The sequence below is a fragment of the Eretmochelys imbricata genome, chromosome 3, assembly GCF_965152235.1.
Source record: "Eretmochelys imbricata isolate rEreImb1 chromosome 3, rEreImb1.hap1, whole genome shotgun sequence".
Lineage (NCBI taxonomy): Eukaryota > Metazoa > Chordata > Testudines > Cheloniidae > Eretmochelys > Eretmochelys imbricata.
The window spans coordinates 32138333-32155534 of record NC_135574.1 but is presented as its reverse complement, the minus strand read 5'-3'; the positions used below and the strand labels follow the sequence as shown (position 1 = coordinate 32155534).

The window sequence follows — 17202 nt, the reverse complement described above, 5'->3', positions numbered from 1 at the left end:
TTGAAAAATAGAGGTGAAAATGAGGGTGTCATCTCATCCTTAACTATAGCATTGCAGTGAAGACAGATTAGAGAAAGTGCAAAAATACTTACATAAAATGTGATTAAAGATGTCACAGATTCATAAAAAGATGATACTGAAAATTCTAATTAGAGATGTGACAGAGGAGCTCTTGAGAGAAATGAATAAAGATAAAAGATGGTTTGCGCTGGTTCTCAGAAAGACAAGTTATGCTCGAAATATTCACTAAGATTCTGTTGCGGAAAACATAAAAAAAAAGTAGACACCTAATCAAGGTAAATTTATGTCTAAAATCTTAAAATCCCAAAAGATATTCTGGAACTATTTAACCAATTCTTATTTTCCATACTGGCTTAGACCCGTTGTTCATGTAGTCCTGTCTGTTGTCTGACAACTGCCAGCATGGAATGACACAGAGGTAAGTGAAAGAACCCCACAGGTAGGTAGATCTGGGATAATCAAGATCAAAAGGTGACTTGATCACAGTGTAGAAATAATTTATGGGGAGAAAATACCAGGTACCAAAGGGCTATTTAATCTATCAGGAAAAGATGTAAGAAGAAACAATGGCTAGAATTTAAAATGAGACAAATTTCAGTTGGAAGTAAGGCACATTTTTGAAACAATGAGGGTAATTAACAACTGGAACAAAGTAACTAATCCACCACTTCCCTTGGTATGTCTTAATGTTTTCAAATCAAGACAGAATGCTTTTCTGGAGGATATGATTTAGCCAGACATAAGTTACAGGGCTCAATATGAGAGGTATCTGGGTGAAGCTCTATGGTCTGTGTTATACAGAAGTCAGACTAGATGATCTAATGGTCCCTCTTGTGTTAAAATCCATTAATCCAACCTGCCTCCATGAAGGTTTCATCCTAATCCTGAATAGTTAGAGAGGGGTTTAAAGCATCAAACATGATGTTTATGTAACTTCTAAAACTCTTTGTTTGTATTTCCTGTTGTAACAGTACGTGGATATCAAGAAAATCCAAACATAAATTCCTTCTTTGAATTCAAATTCTTGGACTCAATGTGGCAATGATTTTGTGACCCAAATGCATGAGTTAAGAAGTATTTCCTTTTATCAGTTTTGAATTTACTAGCTTTCAATTTAATTTAATGTCCCCTTGTTCTTTTGTTGTGTCAAAGGGAGAATAAAAGAGCTCAAACTACCTTCTCTATACCATTCATTCATTATATATATTTTAAAAGTCTTAAAAGTCTCTTTTTCTCTTTAACCCTCTTAATAGTCTCCTTTTCAACATAAAGATTCCAAATCTTTTCAAATTCTCTTCACATGAAAGTTTTTCCTTGCCTAATCATTCTTTCTCAGTGGCTTTTTCTAAATCCCCTTTCATTCTACAATATCCTTTCTGAGCTGGGATGACCAGTACTGCACACAGTATTCTAGAAGAGGCCACACCATCCATTTGTGTAACTGCACTGTAATATTTTCCATCTTATTCTCCAATACATACTTATGCATCCTAGCATCCTGTTTGTTTTTACAAGTCTTCCCTGCGCTGTCCACAGTGATGCTCAGAGCATCCTTTCCTCAGTTAATCCAGTTAATTTAGAAGGCTGTAGGTTATAAGAGTAGTTCAAATTTTCTTTCCCATGCACATTCCTTAGCATTTATCAAAGCTGAACTTCATCGGCTATCATGTTGCTCATTTACCGAGCTTGATTAAGTCCTTCTGAAGTTCTTCACAGGCTTCCCTAGTCTTGACTAACCCAACAACTTCATTGCATCTACAGTTTTTGTTGCCTGGCCACTAAGCCCCTTTTCTAGATCATGAATATATTTAATAACACTGGACTTAGTATGAATCATGAAGGCACCCCACTACTAATATTTTGCCATGAAGAAAATTAGGTTCTCTCAATTTGTTTCCCATCTCTCATATGCTTTTGAGTCCATGACAACACTTTGCCTCACTCCATGACTGCTGATATTTTGGGGTAGCCATTTGTGAGGGACTCTGTCAAAGGCCTTTCAAAAGTCTATATAAATTATGATTCACCATTTCACCTTTTATTAAATTACTATAATGACATATTAAAAGAATTCTAGTACATTAGTGAGACCATTTCTCTTTGCAGACACCATTCTAGTTAGGGTAAGAACCAAAATAGTATCTGTAAAGTCAATACACACAGCAAAGAGGTATGAAGAACTACCCAATCACCGAAGAACATTATACTAAGTTGTAGCCATCCAGAGGTATCAAGTGGAGTGCAACTAGTATTAGTGTTAGTTCTAATTTTGTTTGCTGCATACACTAACCAACCAGAAGGATCCATGCAGTAAGAAGTGAACTCTGAACAGCAAAAAAAAAACACCAGAAAGAAGGTTAGTTAATATTAAAGAGAGCAACTAAATGCAGAATGATATGGAGAAGTTAGAACAACAAATGTGCAGGTAATTGGGGACACCTCTTCCCAAAAAAACCCCATGACCAAGAAGAAGTCATTCTAAAAGTCATTCTACCAATGCCAAAAGACCGGATAACTGTTCTAGTTCATTGCAGAGAATCCTAACAAAAAGTTTAACACAATTCTTAGAACCAGTAAACAAAGCACAGAAAAGAAAAATATTTTAGATAGCAACAGTTCTATCATAAGGCCATCTGGGGCAGTTCCCCGTGAGAAAAAGTGAGAAAATTAAACTGAAATGTAATAAATTTATCTTCATTACAGTTGTGCACATATTCAAAACTGTTTACTATTTCAACTTCTCAGATGAATGATACTTATGGGGGCATCTTCTCCGGTGACTCAGATTATATGCTAATGTTTCAGTTGAAGAGTCCAAAGCAGTAACAGAACCACCTCGATTTTATACCACATCCATCAGAGTCGTATCTGAGCACTTCTTAAAGGCGACACTGTAACTTGGAGCAAATGGCCACAGCCGAAAATGAGAGCAATGTTTAAGTGTCCTTAGTCAACCAGTACACATTCGGCTAAGTATGGCCCAACTTAAAATTGAGTCAGCAATGATATTTCAATACAGTATGTAGGTGAGGTAACATCTGGAATATTTTTTTTTAATTTAGCTTATTATATTATATATTATATAAGATGGAGAAGCTACAGTGAAGGGCAATTAAGATGACCAAACTGTGGAAACTGGCAGAACAACGCTGAAGAAAATTGATGGGAATAAAAAACATAGGCCATGCAATAAAGAACAGTCGGATCTTACACCGCAGAGAAAGAACCAGATCTTCAGACAACTCAGATTTGTTTTTAATCATCATTTCAATCTGAGGGCCTAATATCCTGCAAAGTTTTTGCATATTGCACTAAGTAGTCATTTATATTTAACCAACTATTTTATGTACTAACAGTAGAAGTTATTAGTGTTTGCTATAGATAAGAGTAGCAAGGGTCAGTTACATTGTGAAGGCAGGTAATCAGTGGCTGAATTTTCTATTTTAAAGGTTACTTCATTTTAGAACGCAAGTGAGAATGAGACTGTGGCACTAGTGATACGCAAAAATGATCCCTTTAGTTCACAGATTAATATAGAAACCAGTATTGGACAAGATCCTTTGCAATAAATCCCAGAAACCAGAGACAATAAAAGGAATATAGAATTTAAAGGAACAAACAGGGGAACTATTTTCATGTATATTAATGTGCATTTTAATTAATGTTATGTAATTTGAAAAAAGGACATAGCAGTCATTAATATTCTGTTATTACTAGACAATCTGTCTAATGCTGAGTCTGAATGTGTGTTTGTGTATAAAAATGTATGATCTTAGCACTGACATCTGCTTGGCAGTAACAGTTATTAATAAGTGGTATTAATTAAAATTCTTGTTTACAGGAAATTATTTCAGCAATAAAAAACAAAATGTGTATGATTCTTCGGAAGTAACCATACAACCTAAAGCCCCTCATGAGGCCCAATGCTCAGCTAAACATTAAACAGCAATATGGTAGACTGGTGAACATCACACCGGATAAAATCCCAACTTTAACTGTATCCATATGTATATTTCCCTAATCTTACTTCCCAAATCGTACCAGAAAGCATAGAAGTTATCTTCTTCCCTCCTGATCCTTCTTTTAATGCAGATAGTTTGTTCTCTATTTCAAAGTCACTGTTTAAATATTCTATTTTTTCCTGTGCTGTGACAACCTATTGAATCTGTCTATGCACAGCTTACAAATTTCAGGTTTCAGAGTAACAGCCGTGTTAGTCTGTATTCGCAAAAAGAAAAGGAGTACTTGTGGCACCTTAGAGACTAACCAATTTATTTGAGCATAAGCTTTCATGAGCTACAGCTCACTTCATCGGATGCATACTGTGGAAACTGCAGAAGACATTATATACACAGAGACCATGAAACAATACCTCCTCCCACCCCACTCTCCTGCTGGTAATAGCTTATCTAAAGTGATCTCTCTCCTTACAATGTGTATGATAATCAAGTTGGGCAATTTCCAGCACAAATCCAGGTTTTCTCCCCCCACCCCCACCCCCATACACACACAAACTCACTCTCCTGCTGGTAATAGCTTATCCAAAGTGACCACTCCCTACAATGTGTATGATAATCAAGGTGGGCCATTTCCAGCACAAATCCAAGTTTTCTCACCCCCCCCCTCCCCAAACTCACTCTCGTGCTGGTAATAGCTCATCCAAACTGACCACTCTCCTTACAATGTGTATGATTATCAAGGTGGGCCATTTCCAGCATAAATCCAAGTTTAACCAGAACGTCGGGGAGGGGGGGGGGAGGGAAAAAAAAGGAGAAATAGGCTACCTTGCATAATGACTTAGCCACTCCCAGTCTCTATTTAAGCCTAAATTAATAGTATCCAATTTGCAAATGAATTCCAATTCAGCAGTTTCTCGCTGGAGTCTGGATTTGAAGTTTTTTTGTTTTAAGATAGCGACCTTCATGTCTGTAATTGCGTGACCAGAGAGATTGAAGTGTTCTCCAACTGGTTTATGAATGTTATAATTCTTGACATCTGATTTGTGTCCATTTATTCTTTTATGTAGAGACTGTCCAGTTTGACCAATGTACATTGCAGAGGGGCTTTGCTGGCACATGATGGCATATATCACATTGGTGGATGTGCAGGTGAACGAGCCTCTGATAGTGTGGCTGATGTTATTAGGCCCTGTGATGGTGTCCCCTGAATAGATATGTGGGCACAGTTGGCAACGGGCTTTGTTGCAAGGATAGGTTCCTGGGTTAGTGGTTCTGTTGTGTGGTATGTGGTTGTTGCTGAGTATTTGCTTCAGGTTGGGGGGCTGTCTGTAGGCAAGGACTGGCCTGTCTCCCAAGATTTGTGAGAGTGTTGGGTCATCCTTCAGGATAGGTTGTAGATCCTTAATAATGCGTTGGAGGGGTTTTAGTTGGGGGCTGAAGGTGACGGCTAGTGGCGTTCTGTTATTTTCTTTGTTAGGCCTGTCCTGTAGTAGGTGACTTCTGGGAACTCTTCTGGCTCTATCAATCTGTTTCTTCACTTCCGCAGGTGGGTATTGTAGTTGTAAGAATGCTTGACAGAGATCTTGTAGGTGTTTGTCTCTGTCTGAGGGGTTGGAGCAAATGCGGTTGTATCGCAGAGCTTGGCTGTAGACGATGGATCGTGTGGTGTGGTCAGGGTGAAAGCTGGAGGCATGTAGGTAGGAATAGCGGTCAGTAGGTTTCCGGTATAGGGTGGTGTTTATGTGACCATTGTTTATTAGCACTGTAGTGTCCAGGAAGTGGATCTCTTGTGTGGACTGGACCAGGCTGAGGTTGATGGTGGGATGGAAATTGTTGAAATCATGGTGGAATTCCTCAAGGGCTTCTTTTCCATGGGTCCAGATGATGAAGATGTCATCAATATAGCGCAAGTAGAGTAGGGGTGTTAGGGGACGAGAGCTGAGGAAGCGTTGTTCTAAATCAGCCATAAAAATGTTGGCATACTGTGGGGCCATGCGGGTACCCTTAGCAGTGCAGCTGATCTGAAGGTATACATTGTCCCCAAATGTAAAATAGTTATGGGGTTATGAAATTCTTGTATCATGGAATGTGTCAATGTGCATATGGAGTTATGCTGTAATAGCTCTAGCAAACCCCTCCCAGACCAGGTACAACAATGGGTAGTTAGACCTTTATTGGTCACCTATTAAGATGGAAGAACCTTTGGGTAATGGGTTGGCTGAAGCCTAGGGAAACCAGTTCATCCCCTGCAGGAGGCTCGTGAAGTGGAAAGTGGAAAATTCTTAGCAGCTGATCAAAGAAATCTATGTGTTGATGCCAGCGTTTAAAAACTACAGCGGCTGTGTGAGTCAGTGAATACTCAAGGAAACAAGGATAAAGCTTGGGCAGGAGAGAGGGGCAAGCTTTCATAGCAGGGGTGTTCTGTTAACTGAAGGACCAGCCAAGGTAGAAAGTAAGGAAACTGACCTGAATGTGAGAAAGAGGGAGAGAGCCACCATAATTTAGAAGAGAAGCCATGTGCAGAAGAGGAAATCTGGACTCCCCAGAGGCTCTGTCCAAAGAACTCTCCAGAGTGGTATGGAAACTGAGGCAGGGAAATGTATACAGGTGTGTGATTACTTTGTCTAAAACTGTGCATTTCTGATGATAACTAAAGAGTAACTATGTTTGGAATCCTGTCTCTGTGTCTATTTCCTTCCCTATCACATATCCTGAAGTGGTAAATTATAAACCCAGTTAACCCACATGGCTGGAGCCATGGGAAATTCGGAGGGGTCAGCACTAGTCCTAATAGCTAGGCAGCAAGAACACAGGGTCTGAACTTTCAGAAGGGGATAATTAGGACAGTCAATCTGCACCCCGAGAGTATGCCTAGAGACACCAATCAGTAGCAGCACTTGTACAGATCAGACTCAGGAGGTTTAAAGCACAGGGGAACCATTGAGGTGGGGCCTATAAACAACACCTTGGTGAGTGTCAAACAAGACAGAGCTCTACCAAGTGTACAGTAGTTTTAAAATACTAAGTGCCATATTATAACACATCAATGGTCCATTTAGCCAAGTATACAGGGTGTAGCAAAGCATATGCTATGACACTCACATTTCATCCAGTTAGCGAGAGCACTTCCCTTCTAACTGGCAACAGGATAGGGCCTAGAGAAGGAGCTCTTGAGGGAAGGAAGAAATATCATGGCACTGAAGAAAAGCTGGATGGCAACATAAAATTAGGTCTGACCCTCATTTCAAAAGCTAGCTACATCCTTGTCAGCATCTTCATATCTATCTACAGCATACCTGCAGTGGATTACGATGGCTTCTTCTCCTAAAAGGGTTTTTATCTTATGTTCCTATAACAGTAGAATGTTTCATATTATGGGACCACAGTAATGGTCCCCAGCATAAGCGTTTGTCTGTACAAATACTTTGGAGCAAGCTGGGGAGGAAATCTATCTGACACTAGCCTGCCACGCATTAACTGTCTGTGTGGACCCTAGTACTGTGTGTTAAAATGTCCCTAATATGCTTTAATCTTCTCCATTTCAAAGCAGGGTAGACCAAAGTGTACTAGGGAAATTTTAGGCATGGCACCAAGTTCAACATGGATAGTGAGTGGGTGGCATGCTAATGAGAGGTAGATTTACATCCCAGCTCACCACAAACTAAGCATTCATATAGACAAGCCACAAGAGTACAAGCTGGCTTCCCTTATGTGGGCATATATTTAAATAGCAATACCACCACCTGATCTTCATAAAAAAATTCCTTTAGTCTTCAATTTCATTATTAACCTCAGGATAAAAACACAATTTCTGTGAGAAGTCTGAAGTAAAAAAAAATAAACTTTTTTTGATAAGGCAATTAAAATAAAAGTTCTGAATCATTTTAAAGCCCAAAACAGAAAAGTTTAGTTTCCAGAGTTCAGACTTCCCATGCTCTAAATCAGTCCTTCAAAGTGAAAATAGCTTTGGTTTCATAACGTTCCGTGAGTCTATTACACTGAAGGACACAAGTTGTTTATCTTGAAGCTACTTTCCAAAGGACTATTTTGCTAATTTAGAAAGTCAGGTCAGATCAACTGAAGTGATCTGACAATCACTGGCCAGATAGATACTGGTGTGTATTATAACTTCTGATTTTGAAAAAAATCAAGGAAGGAGAGATTTGGTGCACAGGTAAGAAATGTCTAATCCAATACCCACTGCCACAGAGCCCTTAACGTAGAAACAGCTGCCATTCACTTGGAGAAAAAAAAAAGTACTTCAGGTGCTTTTCTCCTTTCTGTGGTAACTATTATTTGTCTCTTCTATATCTGTGGCCATCACAAAATTAAAGTCTGTGACAAGAAAAAGCCAGTTTCTTGCCTGTGAAATGTATTTCTCCAACAAACATGGTCATTCTGTAACTTAATGGGTTTTTCTACAAGTGAAATTTAGGCAGGTGTGATTCAAAAAGAGTTATTCATCTTCTCATAACTATGGTTCTTCGAGATGTGCTGCATATTCCCATTATACCCATGTCCTATGCACTGGTGCCAGAGAGTTTTCGCTCACAGTAGCTGTCAGGGAAGCCCCACTGACACCCTGGCTCCTCATGCTCCGAACAGAGGGTATCATGGGCAGAGCCACCCTCTCCCCCCTCGCAACACACACACTTCAGTTCCTTCACACCAAAAGCTGATGGTACATCAGGGAAGAAGGGTGGGTCATGTATGGACATAGGCAATACATCTTGAAGAACACCACTTACAAGAAGGTGAGTAAATGTATTTTCTTCAGTGAGTGCTTTGTCTTCGGGGGTAGCCTTAGTCCGACTCTTAGGGCTTCTCTCATTCACCACCGCCACAACTAATAAGCTAAACATGGGGAACAAATAAAATTGCTCAAACACCTGGAACAGAATTAGATATTTACATTCTGTTCGTTTTGCCACAAGTGGAACATAGGAAGGGCTTTGCCAGAGTGTTTTGGCCAGCTGCATAAAAGTCTCATTTATAGGCAACACTACCTTTTCTGTCACAGTAGAATGGAGAACGTCAATGAGCTTGAGGATATTCTCTTCCACTAGTTCCATTTGAATGTTCCAAGAAGGTGCCATTCTCCTGAGAAGTTCTTGATATGCCTTAAAGTCATCTGGTATCGGGGATGATGCCTCCAGTATCACAGCCTCATCAGGAAATGAGGGGGAAGCATGAAGCAGAAGCAAAGGAGACAGCTCCCAAGGCTGTTCTTGCAATACCAGGACCAGCTGCAGCTCCAGAGCAGGTTGAGGTGAGCCCAGTACCAACTGTCACACGTTTCTCAGTACTGGCAAGAGAAAGCTCCGTCAGAGGGGATCTACCCATACAACATGTCAGTGAGAAGATCTGACTGATGGGGGCATCCCCCAGTGCATCAAATAGAGCCACAGAAGTGGCTGGTATGGTACCAGGCCCTAGGCATGTCTGGCCAAAGCACCCCCATCCTCTATACAGTGTAGTAAAGTAAACAAAAAACAAAAAAAAACCCCACACCCCAATCTTTTGGTCTCCACCGCAGCCTTTGGGACCTTTAAAACTGTCAAATATGAAATTATGCAAAATAGTTGTGTTTTATTGTTTTTGTACTTATCTACAACATTTTTACTGGACACCTCAACCCCGATATAACACGATCTGATATAACATGAATTCGGATATAACGCAGTAAAGCAAAAATGATTTTCTGTCTCGTCTACAACACACAGCACTTCTATTCTGTTTAACCCCAGTTTATACATTTAATGACTACCGCATACATATTCAGTATGTATGTTTTTACAAGCCTGCCTTGGATCGAAAGTTGAAACACAAAGCCGAGCGCATTTACAGCATTTTTAAACTTTCACTCTGATCTTCACTGCATAAAAAACAGTCCTGTCTGCAAGTCTTAATTAAATTTATAACATTGACAGTTTAAATCTGTTGATAGTTTAAAACCATTGAAAGTTTAAATTTGTTCTGCGGAAAACAAAACCATGTGCGAGGTGGTAGCTAATTTTCAACGGCCGTTATAACAAAAACGGCCTTTGTATTTATAACTATGACTAATTTATCCAAAAGGAGAGTTCAGTCTAACTTCGATGTTGACTAACCTGCTGCCGCCTTGCCAGTTTAAAGTCGTTATGAAACCATCCATGGTCGGCGCTTCGGCTCTTAAAATGTGGCTTGTATCAAATTACATACATACAGTACATTGTCTGTACAAATGTGCATGTATCAAAGTGGTGAGACGAATGTGCAACAATGAGAAGGCAGGGGTAAACGCATGTTACCTGCCCATGGCCCCATTAGGTATTCTCATCTCTCCTGACTATTTTAATCTCATTTCTAAATTGTGTGCAGTATAGACTAAGCTTAAGTTGTCTCACTAGTTGTATTTTGGAAACATTGTAACTCTGCGCTGACATTTGCTGAACAATTAAAAAAAATTGTTAGCATTAATATTAAAATAACATTGATGTGATGGCAAGTAGTTCACAGCCATGGAAATGAAAGGCATGGACAGTCAAAGAAAAATGGGAAGCTTTGGACAGATTGAAATCAGGAACGAGCCAAGCGAAGGTCTCAAAAGAACTAGGAGTGGGGGAATCAACATTAAGAGGGTGGATCTAAGATGAGGAAAAATTATGATCAATGCTAGCTGAACTGGATGAAAGTGAAAGCCTGGAAAGAAAGCACCTAAAAACTGCCCAGGATAACCAACTAGATAGAGCAGTATTTACGTGGTTTACCCAAGAACGCTCTGACGGCACGCCAATTTCCAGTGACATTATAAGGAAACAAGCGTAGAAATAGAAGAAGGATCTCGATTTTAGACACTCGAGCAAGGACGCTTCTGGACATCAAGGTAACAAATTTAAAGCTAGCAGCGGATGGCTTAATAGTTTTTTAAAACATCATAGCATTCGGAAAGTGACAATTTCAGGAGAGACGCACTCCATAGATATAAAAGCTCGCAACAAATACCCGTTAAAGTTACAAGAAATCATCATCGAGGGTGGCTATGCTCCAGAGCAAATCTAGAACACTGATGAAACCGGCTTATGTTACCATATGCTGCCGGATAGAACACTTGCTTCTAGGACCAAAGAACAAAAGGCCGAAGGTTTTAAGGTGAGAAAAGAGAGAGTGACAATACTTTTCTGTGTGAATAAAACCGGTTCACATAAACTTAAAACTCTGTGCATAGGCAAATCCAGGTCACCTAGGGCTTTCCACCATAAGAACATGGATTTGCTTTCATTAATTGATCGCCATTCAGAAAATGCTTGGATGACATGGGATATTTTCAAGGAATGGTTTAATAAATATTTTGTACCAGCTGTCTGGAGCCACCTACGTAGACAAAACCTGGAGCCAAAGGCATTACTCCTACTTGACAACTGTCCCGCCCACCCCCGAGTTGAGACCTTAACCAGCAAAGACAGGAAGATAAAGGTGAGCTACCTTCCTAAGAACATGACGTCCAAAATACAGCCCCTCGATCAAGGCATTATAGACACATTTAAAATGAACTATCGTAAAGCCTTAGTAAAGAAAATTGTTGAGGACAACAGTAGCATAACGGATGTAATCAACAAATTGAATTTGCTGGATGTATTTAACTTAGGCGAGAGAGCCTGGCTAGGAATCACTCAGTCAATGATAGCAAAATGTTGGCATCAAGGTCTCAAAAGTGCTTTTGTCACTGAAAGTGACGACAACCAAGATGAGGAAGAAGACGAAGATGAAAACAACTTTGAAGGTTTTACAGAAGAAGAGGCCATGGAGGCAGAACGAGTCTACAGGGAACTTATGGCTCAAAGTGGGATAGCTGATGTTCAAGAGTGGATGGAGGTGGATGCTATGTGTCCAATCTATGAATGACTTACAGATGTAGATATAATTCATAATGTTGCCCCTCAACCACCTGGTGCCTCAGAAAATGTGTCTAACCCTGATGAAGAACCCTTGGAACTTCCCCCCAAAGCTGCTGATGCAGTTGTAGGGTTAGAGATTGGTCATAAGTGGCTAGAAAGCCAGGATGTGGATAGACTGCAAATACTGCAGTTAAAATCCATAACTGACCTGGTGAAGAAGGCGGCTTGCATTAGCATGAAGCAACAAAGTATAACAAGTTTTTTTTAAAATTAAAAAAAAATTAAGGGACGCATCTTAAATAAGAAAACATCTTGTACACCAAAAAAAGGTATTTACCATTTTATCAAGGTCTCTAAAACTTGATTACTTTACCTTTTTAGCTTCATTTTAACCTTTTCTATAAGTAAAAACTCCCATCTCCGAAATGTTTTCAAACTATTTAATAGTTAACAGTTCATATTACTTAACAATCTACGTATAACATAGTTGGCTAAGTGACAAAGTGGCCCATGCTCCTATTTGCTAAAATACCAAAATCCTTTTTTACAACAATTTGTAAGGATGTGTAATTAAAAACATTTTCTGATATTTTATGTGAATTTTGCATTTTCCTAAGCATTACACGCAGACCAAACAATTGATGTATGATGAAACCTAGCTCACATGGTTGCATTTAGCAGTGTTTAGTACCTGTATTGTTAATACACTGTATCTTCTAAGTAAGCTTATAAAATAATTGCTGTAATTAAAGAAAGGAGATACAATTTAACCATTGTAGAACAGATTTATTTACTGCATACACTGTTAGTTCTAACAAAAATGATTTGCTGACTATTAATAACGGAAATGTTCAAGGCCAAAACAAGTTCGATATAAAGCGGTTTCACCTATAATGTAGTAAGATTTATTGGTTTCCGAGGACTGCGTTATATTGGGGTTGAGGTGTATTACGTGAAGAAAGTCAATATTCTCAAGAGAAAATGCCTTGTCCTATAATGGATACTGTAAGATAGACTCCTCCTCCTGATACCAGTCAGCTCTGTGTTTTTGGGAAACCAGGGTGCAGTATCCAGCCTGTCTAACTCATGAAGGACACCCCAGCCTCTGCTTGAACCAAAATCGATCAGAGAAAAGCCTTGCAGAGAGCAGTGAAAGGCGGTGGGAGACACAACTAGACCCCTCCTGACAAGGGTGATAGGATTAAGGCAACTCCCCTAGCCTCATCTGCATCAAAGATGGGACAGGGAGGCATCTCCATTAGCATACAGAAAGGAGAACGGAGATTCCAAGGCAAGAATCGCACTGAACTCTGGGATCAGAAAAGCAGGGAAGCACTGCATTCTCGGGGATCTCTGCTCCAGACGTTAATGAACCTACGCCTGCACACACCCAGCTCAGCAGTTATCAGACCAATTCTATTCCAAAATACTGAAGCTGCCTAATTGCATTGTGAGTTCCCTGGAAGGAACACCACCCAAAGCCAAGAGCGATCAGCTCCTATTATCTAGCCTAAAGAAAACCCTAGAGTCATCAGTTTACCCATAAACAAATCTCGTGTTTTCCCTTGAACAATTGTTGTTTCCCTACAAAAAAAAGACCCTACCCACACTCCAGTAAGTGTTCTGATGCATGGATCCAAACTCTGTATCAGTTCCATTGGGATTTCATCTTCTCCTGACTGATCGTGCTGTGGGCTCTGCTTGCCTCCAGCACTCAGGACCCTGAGCTACCACCATCACCTGGGAACCCTGACCAGTGCAACTTCATGGAAGTGGTGAGATCTCTCTCTCTCTCTGTTTTCTTTTCTACCTCAGGTATAACTTTCTAACTCTGACTTGTTTGATCAGGTATAGTTTTCTATACTTGACTTTTGTAACCTTTAATAATGTAACTGTTATGTTGGTTTAGGTTCTCCTTGTGTAGTTATCACTATTATTCAATAAGTAACTTTTATGGTGAAGCTGGTGTCTTCCCTCTCTCTCTCTTTCTCTCCAAACTTTACTCTTTCATGTTTTTAGCTTCCCCATTCACTCTGCAGCAATGCTTCTCTTACCTAAGCTGAAGATCCCTGCAGCGCCCCAAAATACTGCAGGGTTTGCTCATCAAGTGGGTTACTACCAGTACAATTGTAACGTGAAAGTGGGGATAGGGATGTGCTGAACCTGTGACATATGAGGGTGACAGCGTGGAAGTGCTGCTCAACCCAGACTACTAAATCCAGGGGCATATAAGGATGGCAGCTTGAAAGTGCTGCTTGACTCAGTCCGCTGAGTCCAGGGGCACATAAGGGTGGCAGCCTGAAAATGCTCAGGCTTACTCTATTCCGGTGTGGTACCTGTGGCCCATAAGGGTGGCAGGTTAAAAGTGCTGCTTGACCCAGCCCACTGAGTCCAGGGACATAAAAGGGGTCAGCTCGAAAGTGCTGATTGACCCAGTCCATTCAGACTTCCTCTGTTAGAGAGAGCGAGAGCGAGAGCGTGTGTGTGCGTGTGTGTGTGTGTTCATCCGCTTTTGGGGCTGGAGGAACCCAGCCCTGGGGAATTTATGTCCTGCAGGATAGCTCCATTGGGAGGGGACTTGCAGAAGGGAGAAATAGAGCTCCACAAGAAAACACAAGTGACACAATCAGTACATTGATAGAATTACAGACCCCCCTCCAACCTAGAAAAGTAACCCTAATAAATAAGCATACCCCAAAGTAACGGGCACATCTGGTAACACTCCCTTCTATCAACAACTAATTTGAGGAGAGAAAAGAATTCCGTATAATAAAGCGGTGTTTGACTAATTCTTTAGACATAAAAGGATTTTGAGAGTTTCCCCCATTCAGACAATTTGAAGAAGAGAGGGACAACAATCCTACATATATTCCCATCCGGAAGGGTGAGAGTCATTACGTTGAGTCTCCAATGAAAAAAATATTTTGATAATGCTGGGGTTAAGCTTAGGCTGCATTCTCGTGATGCCTGCTGGAGGAGGGGTTTGGGATAAAACCATCTTCAACCCACCAGTTGCCATGCCATTCTCTTAGATTCTGCAACGATACTGTCCTGTTTGGAGAGGTGAAAACTCTAGTGGGAAGCTGGTAGCTGAACTTTTCTTTGTGGGAGGTAAGCTCTTGCAACAAGCAGGTAGAACCCCACTACATTGGAAATCTCTCTGTCTGTCAGTGTCATGGCACTCTCAAAAGATATTTTATCCGCCAAAAGCCTACTCTGAACTACTGCAGTCAAAACAGAAAACAGGAAGTGAGAACAAGGGAAGTTCTAGATGGTACAAAGGCAACACAATGGGTGAGATTTTCACCCTGACACAGGTCCCTTTATGCTGCATAAGAGCAGCACATAAAGAAGCTCTAAAAACCCCACTTTCTAGCTGGAGCAGGATTCCCCAGTGCAGCTGCTGAAGAAGACAAACTTAAGGCTGCCTTCTGAGAACTCCATCAAGTCCTGGCAAAGGTAGCATGCTAAGGGTGGGAGAAATGTGCCACGGGCAGGGCCATAGCACGTGGAGATTCAGATAGCATGCCTGATACAGACAACAGTATGGACATTCCAAGCAGCGCTGTGGTCCATTGGGCAACCCAGGGAGGCAGCTGAAACTTAGAGGGACAATGTCAGTAACTAGGGGCCTGTCTAACAAAAACCTTTCAATGTATACGTTTTACAAAATATTGCTACATGATGAGCAGATTTTCTACTGTCAGTCTCTTAGCTGCAAATTTCAGAGCAGGAACATATTATGATTAATTTGCTTTAAATATTCCGAATACGTTTCCCTTTCTGAAATCTTAGATGTTTTTTAAAAAACAAAATGAATTAAGACAAGATGATCTCATTCCAAGTGGACCGCTGTGCAGAGCCTCACTGAAGTCAATGGAGGTCTGCCCACGGGACTTAAATTTGTTCTTTCAGTTTTCTTCCTATGACATGGCATGAAGTGTAATTTAATCTGAGCCACTTGTATAAGACTGCTTTCTTTACTAAAAAGGCAAATCACTACAACGTTTATAGGGACAAAGTTGCTGGTTTACAATGCTGAACAGAATCCATAAATGACTATGTTAAAGGTGTTGTTGTCTTTAAATTGGAAAACTTAAAAAAAAACAAAAAAAATTTTGAATTGTTCCAGAGGTATTCATGAAAGCTGTGACAAGACCAGCATTGACAAAGGGCTCACAGGAGAATAAACAGAATCCATGTAACTATAGACACAGCCAGAAGCTTTGGCTAACTCTTTATTTTAAAGGCTAATATTTAAAGATATTAGGGGAAGTTAGCTCAATAAAAACAGTGGGAGAAAGTTAGTGGTTACTGTCCATAGTGTCTTTTATTTATTTATTTTGGAAAGGCACCCTTCAGATTACAGCTTCTTACTATAGTTACTTCATTCAATTAAATGTTATTTGAAAGCTTGTTATGTAATTGTTAAAGAGCCCTTTCAAAACGTATTTTTAAAAATCATTTTGTCATAAAGTGGCACTCTAATGTAGGCATTATGGAGGGAGATTAGCATCTCTTAGGGCACTGAAGGCACTAAGCTTCAGTTGCTTGTAAATCAAAATAACGGACAGATGCACATAAATCTCAGTGTTAATGAGAATTATATATTTATGTGGTTGGAAACATTCAGATCTCTAGCAGAAGAGAGACCCCATGTCAAAAATAATACTAGAGCTTGATTTTATTTATCCATCAAATTGGACTAAATCTCCTTGATTTCATTGAGGAAGGATGGTAGGTAAGATTAGATGCGGAGATTCAATTTTTTTCAAAAAAGTATAAACTTCCCACTATTGCTTTCTCAGAATCCTTATTCATGTCTGAATAGAGATTAGCCTTTAGAGGAAACAGTTTGATCTAATCACTTATTTGTTTTTAAGAGAAGCACACAACAGTTCATGTATATATTTGAACTCTTCCTGTCCTTTTCTTTCCCTAAGGCATATCACAAAGAAGGAAGTCCATTAATTATACCAACATTCTAGGTCAGGATTACCAGCAGCAAGCTAGTTTCACAAGGGGAGATACTCATTTATCATAACATAGAGGGTGCACAATATGCAAAAAAATTATTTTAAAGTGTCTGTGGTTATAGAAAGGTTATTTTGAAATGTGGGTCAAATACAGTAGAATTTCTCTAATCTGTATTTTGCTTATCTGTACAATTTATAATCTTCACAAAAATGAGGCACTGTCCCCATTTTGCTGCAAACGTTTAAGAGGAGTCCCAATTTAGTGGTGTCTCTAAGACTAATTTTATAATTCATATTAAATATTTATTAGCACATTATGAAATATCAAATTAAGACTAAAAGGTATAATTACAACAGTAAGTGAACAAA

The 17202-nt window shown here is 39.8% G+C and overlaps 1 protein-coding gene across 4 annotated transcripts in view; it reads right to left on the bottom strand.

The window, feature by feature from the left end:
- Window positions 1-17202, bottom strand: part of MBOAT2 (membrane bound glycerophospholipid O-acyltransferase 2) — a 218701-nt gene that overhangs the window by 107574 nt on the left and 93925 nt on the right. The window contains exon 1 of one of the 4 annotated variants that reach the window (XM_077812556.1): window positions 8729-8822. The exons of the other annotated variants lie outside the window; for them this stretch is intronic. Within the exon in view, the coding sequence (XP_077668682.1) occupies window positions 8729-8811 (83 nt within the window). The 5' untranslated portion in view covers window positions 8812-8822. Of the gene's footprint in view, window positions 1-8728; window positions 8823-17202 lie in introns of those variants that run through there. 4 annotated transcript variants of the gene reach the window in all.